The sequence below is a fragment of the Epinephelus moara genome, chromosome 2, assembly GCF_006386435.1.
Source record: "Epinephelus moara isolate mb chromosome 2, YSFRI_EMoa_1.0, whole genome shotgun sequence".
NCBI lineage: Eukaryota > Metazoa > Chordata > Actinopteri > Perciformes > Serranidae > Epinephelus > Epinephelus moara.
In genome coordinates, this window is record NC_065507.1 from 11,978,046 (window position 1) to 11,988,980 (window position 10,935).

The 10,935-nt window shown below is 42.7% G+C and overlaps 1 protein-coding gene across 2 annotated transcripts in view; it reads right to left on the reverse strand.

Moving 5' to 3' along the window:
• dscamb (Down syndrome cell adhesion molecule b) overlaps positions 1-10,489 on the reverse strand; it is a 156,201-nt gene extending 145,712 nt beyond the window's left edge. For both annotated transcript variants that reach the window (XM_050072287.1, XM_050072278.1), the window contains exon 1: positions 9,532-10,489. In XM_050072287.1, the coding sequence (XP_049928244.1) occupies positions 9,532-9,574 (43 nt within the window). In that variant the 5' untranslated portion in view covers positions 9,575-10,489. The remainder of the gene's footprint in view (positions 1-9,531) is intronic.
• Positions 10,490-10,935: the final 446 nt, after the last annotated feature.

Consider the following 10,935-nt stretch of genomic DNA (forward strand, 5'->3'; position numbering starts at 1 on the left):
GACAGGATCATGTCCAGTGGCAATGATTTTTTGAGTGAAATGGTCAGAGTGAATGGCAAAATACAAATTATTAGAGGACTTAAACACAGGAGCTTTGGGTTTGCTTCTTGACTGGTAAGGTTTAGACAATTTTGACAATGGTTACGTTAGTTATTGAAAGAGCACATATACACGGTATTTTCTAAGATAATCATTCCCACAGCAGGGAAATTTGCAGTGTTACAGCAACATAGAGGATAGTGTAATAATAAGAAGCATCAGCAAGATGTAATGAATATGTAAACAGTAAAATAAAAACATCCACTGCCAATTGTCCCCCCTCTCATCTCTGTAAATAATCATCAATGACAAATATTTCAGATAATACTAACATACGTTTTTTCCGTAAAATACTCTGGTTACTATACTCCAGATCTCACACATTTGTGCTGTTGTCTTCCTGCAACAAGTGATATCTCGTTAGATATCAAAACGCAACCTCTGTTTAACGAGACAATGACAAACAGACTGAATCAACTAAAAGGTAAAGAGACAGTTCGGCCATTTATAATAACAATCTGAGCCTGTTTGCATCACAAATAACCACTTTTAATGGAGTTAAAGTGATGGTGCTCAGTTGCCCCATATGCTTGCATTGCTGCTCATTGCGCGGCTGCCGGCTGATGTTGTCTTGCTAAATACTGGACCAGTTTCAAATATTGTTGATTACATGAGTCTTTTAGATGCATACACACAGGAAAATAGGGTCCAGGTTGAAAAATGCCAAAGTTATCCTTTAACATTAATCAAGTTTTTTACTGATTACTGAAACAACCACCAATCATCAGTCACTAAAAGCAGATGTTATACTGTAAGAGTGGATATGGTAGGGAAAAAAAAGAAATACATTGCTGAATATTTGAACATTTTGGGACTTGTCTGATAGCCTAATTTAAAACACTGGATTGAAATCATAGGAGGCATTTGTTGTAGATGTAATTTGTAGAAACAGGGTTGCCATTAGATACTACTGCAACTTTTCAGGATCATCTCCCAGTAATTGTAACTGTTTGATACTTAATGTTGCAGCTTGCTCTTTGGTTTGTTGTTTATATTGTATATTCCAAATAAATGTTTCCTGTATCCCATTTTTCTTTTTAATGAGCCACTGGTTTGCCTCGTGCCACCAGTGGAAGTCCTCCTTTTATTCCACCCGATTGTTTTTTTCTTCTTCGCATTTTACAGCACTTTTGAACTTTACTTTGAAAAGCGCTTTACAAATATACTGCACTTACTACTAATGTCGTACAGGTAATAATGTCATTATAAGGCCATGGCTGCCCTTTGAAGATATACCGCCGCCCCTGTTTTGTCCAGAAGACGTCTGTGACCAGCAGCTGGTGGAGTGTGTTAATGTTGATGTCACAGCAGCTGGCTGCTCTCATCCTGTTAGCTCTGCCTGCCATTATCAGCCCCCCTCCTCCTCATCCTCCTCCTTTAAAGCTGCTGCTACTGCTGCTGCGTGCCATGCTCATTTTAATACTCCAGACTCATTTGACCGTCTTTATGGACTTATCATATTAAACATTTATCGCAGCCATTTCCCTAAACCAAGCATGTTTATTCAACACTTAGGGGACCACAGCACGGCTCCTTTCAGCACCCCCCTCCCCTACCCCACCCCCGCCACACACACACACACACACACAAACGCACGCACACACATAAACACACATCCTTATTTTCTCCTTTTCCTTGTTTCTCCCCTCCTCTCTCCTGCAGCCCCCCGGCTTGCTTTATTACAACCCTCCTTCTCTATGTGCCACTGCCTGAATAAAAAGGTATTTTTGTACAATTTCTTCCTTCCTCTCTCCTCTCCGGTCATCCTTTCCCCCAGTGGCTAGGACATCGAGGGACTTGTGCCGTGTGAAGCCAGTCAAGCAGACACAAATGTATTCTGAGCATTTAGTACTTTGGATAAATCGAGTTTTAATTTAATCATCTGATCAAACACTAATTAGCATAATCACTTGTGGGGATGGATGGTCTAGATAGAGAGACACAGAGCAACACATAATAGACTTCATCCTGGCAACAGTCTACGGGGACACTTAGCAACATGTAAACAGCTACATGCTTCTAGGGACCCATGCAGGGCCCTGTCCAAATTACCTGCCTTTGTACAAACAATACATCCAATTCTCTGCTTCCTTTCAATTGCACAGCCACTGCAAAATGATCTATTCACTGCTAGGCTACCCTAAAATAAAATGCACTGCTGCCAGGCCTTGTGCCCTCTTATTTGATCTTGGACAAGATGGCTTACTGCAGCATCACGCCGTGGTCTGAGCAGAAGAGGCCTGGGAATTCTAGGAATACCACAAAGTGCTAAGATTATTGACAATGCACTCAGTCTCACACCGGGCCGGGGGATCGATGAGTGGCTAGAAGGACATAAATCAGACTCCTGTGGCTCCACTCCATGTCACACCCTAACCCACCCACCCAGCTCCCCAATTAAACGCACATACAGGCGAGTATGCACGCATACAAGAACGCACACTCTGCAAACCCCACGCCTGCCTGCGTATATAGGTGCTTACACGTAAACACCCGCAAGTACACAATAAAGCGCCCACTTTACACACCTCGCACACACATGCACACACTCTCGCACACCTTACCTCAACTCCAACAAGATGACAGCGCTTTAAAAATGGCTGGCTAAAAATAACCGCCACTAACTTGGTCTTAAATCTTAGCATCTGTGCCAGGTTTAAAAATAAAGAGCAGTGTCGAGAAACCAAGCTGGACCCATTTGTCTTTCTGTCACTCTGTCTATCCAGCATTGCCTCCTCCGTTATCCCTTAGCCTACTTTAATATTCGGACCGTGGAGCATCAGAAACATGGTGAAATATCTCCTGGAAATGCTGCCTTATATAATCTGATTGGGATGTCGATGTGAAATGAACAGCAAAGATGGAATGACTGAAAAACTGCAGAGAGGTCAAAAAGCTGTGTGATTTTTTTTTTTAAGTCGGCACATACAGAGGAAGTCCATGAAATATGAGAGGAAGAAAGAGAAAGAGACAGAGCGGGAGACATGCTAGTGAGCCACAATTCATCAGGCACATGCATCATGCCCAGGCCGGAGTCGCAGGGATCAATTCAGCCTTGGGCCTCGGAGTGTGTCGAGTTCAAAGCCTGGCCCTGGTATGTGGAGGACTGGATTAAGAGGCAGTATTTATGAGGTCCAGCGTGAATGTTTGTCTTGGTGGGTGATGGATAGCAAACTCGTCACACCTCCGCCACCTGTCCTCCACAATGAACAAAAGCTGTGGTGGGGAGCTCAACACAAGGACTGTGGGCCCAGTGCACAGTGTGCATCACACACACACACACACACACACACACACAGCAGAGGGCACGCTGCATGGACTGCAGGGGTCTTATGTGCCTGTACAAACTCTGTTTGATTAAGGTTAGGAAAAGCTTGTGGTTTAGTGTTGCTGCAATAAAGTAAACGGCCTGTTGCGTCCTTTAAAGGAGCTGTATACATTAGAGGCAGGATTGTCTGCACACGGCTCTCAACATGGAGGTGGCTGAGCTGATGGCTAGAAGCTAACAGTGCTAATAGAGCTAACAGTGATAACCTGAGAGGGGGACACTACACTTCCTTGACGACCCCATCACCATGATCAGTGGTAACCGCCCGTTATCACCATATGATCATGTCACAGAAAAGCTTGGATTACAACACACATGGAGGGGCGAAAGATTTGCGGGTTGTTTTTTTTGTTGTTGTTGTTTGTTTGTATTCTGTATTCTGTGTATGTCAATCACCAGCACCTGCAGACAGAACAAATTCAACTTAAGGTTAAGAGTCTATGATGAAATATACCATGAAACAATATGTATTTGTCAGCCATCAGAGATTTTGCCATACTGCCCACACTGTGGTAGCTATCCATTTAATATTTCTAGATTTGCACACCTTCACTGTTGTATTTTGATTAGCGATAAAATTGCATTTACCATGATAAACGATTGTTTCCATATCGCCAACCCCTGATAATCAGCCTGCAAACATTGTTTTTAACTGTGATTAAGTGGAACTATCAGTAAGTAGTCGGTTTTCAATCTAATGATACTGAAGCTTTGTCATTTCTGTGTTGTCAGTGCAGACCTTATTTGATTGGTCATAATCTTGACACTGTTAGTTATATCAAAAACAAGAAACACTACCACAAATTTGGTGTAATAGATAAAGCGAGCATTGCATGCTGGGTTAGTGTGTCGTTCTTTTTAAAAGCTAGAGTTGAAAACTTTTAGGAAACTGTATATTTGCTGAAACTGTCACTATATTATGAAAAATAATACATGAGACAGACAGTCTGTGAAAAAAATCATGTCCCTCTTCCTGATGTCCCTCTACTGCCTCTAATTGCACATGCTAGGATCTATCGCAGCGCACCTAAAACAACTAATAAGAGCTGAGGAGTCTCTAACACAGCTGTTAATCACATCAACTACTGCTTGTCAAACTAGGCAGCGCTGACCACATATGAATTAAGATCCTGTTACTGCATTGCGTATTTCTCACCGCAAATGTTTTTAGAAACATATTTTAGTGTACTGTTTAGCTGTGAAATGAGAACGCTTGTGACCTGGCCGTCAAGTTGAAGTAGTCGACTGATGGAAAATATGTTTCTGAAAACATCTGAGGTGAGAAATACACAATACAGTTGCAGAATCTTGGTTTGTATTTGCCTAGTTTGACCGCAGCTCATGAGCAGTGATTGACATGAATGACAGCTGCGTTAGAGACTCCTCGGCTCTGACTGGTTGCTTTTGATCACATACAGTGAGGCCATTAGAAGCTCTACAAGTATCTGTCTCATGTAGTGCTGTGTGAAGACAGTGACAGCTTCAGCAAATATGAAAAAAGTTATCTATTAAAAAGATACCAACTACAGCTTTAAAAGGATCAGCATCACACTGTACATCTTGACACAACGACCCTGAGTTTTGGGTCAAGGAAAGAGTTGAGGGACTGTTAGTCGTAGGTCAAGATGCCTCGTGTCTTAGGTAGGCGTTTTCTAAACTTCTCCGCTCTTCTCCATAAAATCTTTAAAACTAACTCAAGACAGAAGCACTCCTGCTCAGGAGAGAAGAAGCGCCTAATTCTTGACTTGGTCTGTTTTAAACTGTCAAATAAACCTTTTACACCAGTTCCTCCGCTACAGTACCTGTGCAGCGCAGCACAGTAATATAACATGTCACTTTGACAGGTGCTGAGTGAATTAAAAACATCCTCTCTACTGAGAACCCTGTCTGAGAGGGAAACCCCCGCCAGATGTACTACAACCTCACTTTGCACGCATGATCAAACACCTACATCTGGGTGCTGAGGGCTTTTCTGCTCTTCCCTGCAGATGCTAAATGATATCGTTAACATTTTAATGCAAGAGACATTTACACGCGGGCTTGCGCAATTACACCTCTGATTCAGTGGAATCCAGACAGACACAGTGTGATTGGTAATTAGATTTTACATTGGGTGAAACGCAGCACTCACACACACACACACACACACACACACACACACACACATACACACCAGTCGCCAAAGCTTGCTCCTAATTAGAGAGCTAGACAGGCTCGAGGAGGTACGGTACAGTAGAGTAGCCCTCATTATACAGCTGGGATGTATGAACTAGGGGATATCTATTATGATCACACATCAGGGTATCCATTACCCAACATTAGCAGCCCTTTCAACTGGAATCACACACTGAGTTCAGAATGTAACCCAACAAACCCTCTTATAACTCACACAAGTGAGCAAGAGTTAAGTGGGTTTGTAAACTTAATTTAGCCTATTAGATATTCATATCAGAGCAAGACTGCACAAGATGATCTATCACTTGACTGTACGCAACGTGTTTTCATGGGGTAATTTAATTTCATGAGCTGTGATACTGCTTCTGCAACCAAACCCTAATTGGTAATTAGTAAACAGACTAATGGCTGTGAGTGCACCATGCGGCTGGTCAGGTTTCACTCCGCTGCTTTACGGAGCGGTGCACGGCCACTGTGGCCACAGGGAGGCCGCTGATCTTTGGACATCTTTACACAGGCTTGAGAATCACCTCGCAGCTCCAACAAATGGGGCTCTCATCAGCGCGCTGCCTTCATTGCCTTCATGTAGATTTATTGCCATGCACAAATCCAGTTCCCCCGTTCTACTCGCAGCCAAGTTCAATCTATCTATCCACCCCGGTCCCTGTAGCATTTTCATCCAGTGTTTCAGGTTGCTAATAATGTGGGGTCATGTAAAATTGGCAGGCTAACTGATGTTGGCAGCTATTTACTGTACTGTAAGCTACACTGGGCTAGATGCTTTGGAAGAGCTTCCTTATTTCAAAGTGGATCTGCCTTTACCCCGAGAAATGTCACAGCTAATTGAGATCAAAATTTGATTGCGTGATCCTCTGACCTTCGTGTAAATGTTCATTTATTGAAGACGTACCAGATAAGCCCTTTTAAGTCACGAGCAGCAGGTTAAGCTGCGTGTATGTCTACAAATCATTGCCCTCTTCGTGGGGACTGTGCGAGAGGCCTTGTCTCGTTATATCTTTGCAATGAGAATTTGAATAGGCCAGTTTAGCTTGCTGTGGTTTTGCCTAGAGGCAGCTTTCAGGGAGAGATATTTAATATGTTTCCTCTCCTGTGCTGATGACTGAATTTATAGATTCTGCTTTGATAGGCACAGGGAATAGCGAAAGCATGAATCTTGAATAGAATACAAAAAAATAATGTGCCCCTTTGGCTGTTGAACATGTCAGATTTAACTTTTTAATTGTTTTTTGAAACCTTGAGCGTGGCTGTGGCTGTCTCCTGCTTCCTTTTGGTATAATTTGCAATGATTTCCATGAGTAAAGAAATTAAAATTTGACATCTTGTGAACATTGTGCTGGTGTATGTCTATTTTCCAATCCGTTGCTGAGTTCATTAAGCTCACATAACTACAGTGAAATGACCAGAATGCAATGTGGAAAAGAATACTGGTTGCCATTTGGACATTTGTCACCCACTGTATGGAGACACTGATGTAACAGGATGTGATTAGCTCCTAATCAAGTACTTCTGGGTCAACTCAGTTTACGACAACAGCCAGACTCCCATATACATGCCCAAAATCCTTCCATATGTAGTCTACTATTTCCTGGGTCTGCCATTTTGTAGTGGTGCCCGATTTGTCTTAGAAGCATTATTACACCAAACATGTGGACACAATGATCCTGCCAAATAGTGAACAAGCACCATGGATTCTAGCGGTGTGAATAATGTTTGATACCACCAGACAGCAGCACACCATATAGTTTTCTACCCCCTTGAGTGAACGTTTTCGGACGCAGCCCCTGACACCCATTAAGGAGGTTACCATAGAGACAGGCCAGTGAGCATGTGATAGGCCCAACTCTGAAACAGCAAGAATTGTCTGGAATCCAATCGCTGTGCTGGTTTCTATCTACAAGGTCATTCATTCATTCTGACAACGCCTGCTCAGCCGACGAACGCCTCATTTTCATGATAATCAACAAAACATCCAACCGCAGAGGACAAAGTCGTATAGCTGTGCTCCTGTACAGTGATGGAGGAATCAAATCAAATGACGACGCAAACAGCGAGTGATGAAAACTCCATGATTGCAGCGCGAACGACAAAACACAAAAAGTGTAATGTCTGCACTCAATGCCGTCTTACAGCTTAATCCCTATCAGTTGTTTTGCCACAGGCCTCCTCAATAATCCCTTATGCAATAAACGGACACAATCTTGCATGGCAGTTGATCTAATGTCAGAGTCAGATGATTATGATTAATGAGGATTCCTTATTGTTCCTTTATGAGTTTCAGCACAAGCTGGGCTGAGAGAGATACCATTTTATATGGAGTCAGTGTCAATAAACGGTACCGACTGAGGGTTGCCTCGGCACTGAAAAAGCGACGACACAGAAACAAAAATCCATTTCGAAGCCTTATTTTATCATCCCAGCCAGAAGGGAAAATCCATTTTGGGGACACACCATATCATATCACAGCCCCATTGATGTGGTCAAATGTATTCATACCTGCAAATCCCCAAATTTTTGCTTCGTGAATTCAGCTTTTTCTTGACCCTTTAATACAAATGCAGCCAACCGCGGGGCTTGATTTTGTTTCACTACGTGAACAATCCCCATCTTGTCACCCTGATGTTTTCTCACAGACATGTTTCCATTTTCTTTCCTTCTCCCTCTCCTTCTTCGACTCTCCCTTTTTTTTTCTTCCCCTGTTTTTGTACACACCCAGTCAGCCATAATCCCTCCCTGTAGAAGGGGCTCTGGCCAATAAGTGAATGCAATAAACTGTATCAATTTTCTGCTATTGATTATAGATACACTATATGAGCACACAAATATGCGTGCGTGGTGTCAGTCGCGTGCATGTGTGCACTGGTGTACATGCACTCTCGCAAACACACATGTGTGCGAGAAAACACAGACAAGACGCACAACCAAATCTGGGTGTTTGAATACAGTATTTAAATGGAGAATGAGACTTTCGGCTATTTGAATGGAAAATTTATTTCACATTTTTTCTTTTTCTGTGAACTACTTTTGCATTTTGTGCAAAAATGTGACCTCTGTGGAATGTGTCTCATCACCAACATAACACTTTTTATTCAATTTTATTTTTTAAATTTGTAACATGACAAATTTGTATTAATGGTGCTAATTTTCTCACTACAAACTAAATATAAAATGTGAAATAAAATAAAGCTGCAGTCAAATTTGAGACAAAATTGGACGTGTAGATGCTGGAAACATTCTGACAGAGCCATAAATACAATTGAATATTTTCCACCGAATACGCTCAAAATGAAAATATGGATTACTGATTCTTAAATATGTGCATAAATAGACAATTTTAATGCATTTCATTCATTTAGGCCACTTTAAACTTGAAAAATATGCTCACTGTGGGGGAGGGGGAAGGGGTTAAACCAAATGTCCATTATATCAAATACGTCACTTATTACTAAGGGCCACAGTGGAGCAAGGTTGTGACAGAATAAGTATCATTAGGCGTCAAATAAAAACAGAAACAGATTACATTCATTGAATGCAAATAAGAACAATTAAAACTTGCACCTATAAAATCATATCCAGCCAAAACAATCAAGCCAATTAATTAAATTCAGGTCCAAACAAACACAATTTACCCGTTTTCTTTCATCTGGCTCAGGATGTATATGTGAAGGCCAGAGATGTGTCTAATGGTTTGTAGGGAGAGCTTGAAGGATTTAAAACGCAATTCATGCCTCGCCCGTCTCTCTCCCTCTATCAACGGTGTCAGCCTTTTGACAACCATATAAAATCCATTTCATGTGGGTCACAGGTGACCTCCATCCTCCCTCTCCAGCCACTTAGCTGTCTACCGCTGATTTGCCTTGTGCAATAGGTAATGAGCACTAATAAAAAAAAGATGAGCCGGTGAAACTTACCATTCAAGATGCTCTGGAAAAAGATAAAAGCCAATATCCACATGCCCTGCTCCGTTCAATCCCCCCCAAGCTATGCTTTCTCTTCTTCCTCCGACCGGTGCCTCCCTGGGTTTCTCTTCTGTGCGCTTGGGGTAAGGTTAAACATTTGCCACTGTCTTGATGTAAACCGGTCCGAGTCTCTACTTTTAATATCTCCTTCCTACTTTTTCGTTACACTCTGATTTCTGTTTTTTTCCTGAGCCCTCTCTTTGCGCTTGGAACATAAATGCGCCTCTGTGATTGTCTTGGGGAGAGCTGTGCTCAGACTCTCCTCCTCTGCTCCGCGTCTTGCTGCTTCTCCCTGTTATTCAAAAGGATGCTGAAGGGGTGAAGCCCAGGTGTGTGATGCTGAGTCAGAGCCGGGTACGAGCGGATCCTGGAACAAAAAAAATGAATGCAAAAGAAAAAAACAAACCAAAAAAAAAGGCTAAACTATTTTTTCCAAAAAGCTCCGATTTCCTAAATAAAAGACTGACCGGCGGATCATCCTTAAGGAGGGGGAGAAAATAAAATGTTAGAAAATTAAAGTAACTAAAAGAGCAAAGAAGCAAAGAGGGGGGAGAGGGTGGTAGAATAAGAATGAAAAACAGGTTTTTTCTGAGACTCCAAAGTCAGATCATCTTCATCGCCTCTGAGCGTCCAGCAAGAGGCGAGCAAGCGCATCTTCCCCGCTGCCGCTCTCTAATCGCACCACACTGACTCTCTGAGCATTACACAGAATAACCCTCTCCCTGCCCCTGCAGACGCTTTAATTCCTCATTGCCTTAAAGGAGCAGAGGCGGTTACCGGTCGCTCCTGAGGGCAAGGTACTACTGGAGGTGAGAGTGTGAGAGCACACAGTGAGTGGGGCATTTGCATTAAGGAAATGAGCTGCACCTGACGCACCGAGCCACCTAGGATAACATTTTTACGCACGGAGATGTACCGGCTCAAACAGAAAGCGCTGTCTGCTGGTGTGCAGGTGCTCTCAGCATACCGCACTACACACCAGACCTGGCTTGAATTAAACCAATGGGGTATTTCTCCTGTCCCCTGTAGGAATGGAAATCTACAAGGACATCCAATGACGCACGTTTTGCGTTCATTTAAGTGCGTAAACGAGGCTTTTATTTGGTTTAATTCAAATCACACCTTTAAATTGATTGAAGTGGTTTAACAAATGTGTGGATAGGAGACAGAAAAGGCAACATTTTGTCAGTGGTTGCAGAAAATACAGGGTTAAACTAAAGCATCCCCCACCCCAAAGGCGCGCATACACACACACACATACACACTCCATACCGCCTCCCTCAACCCCGTAATCCACCACCACCACCACCACCACCACCACCCCTCCATTTTAATGCCTGCCTTGAAGTCAAGGGT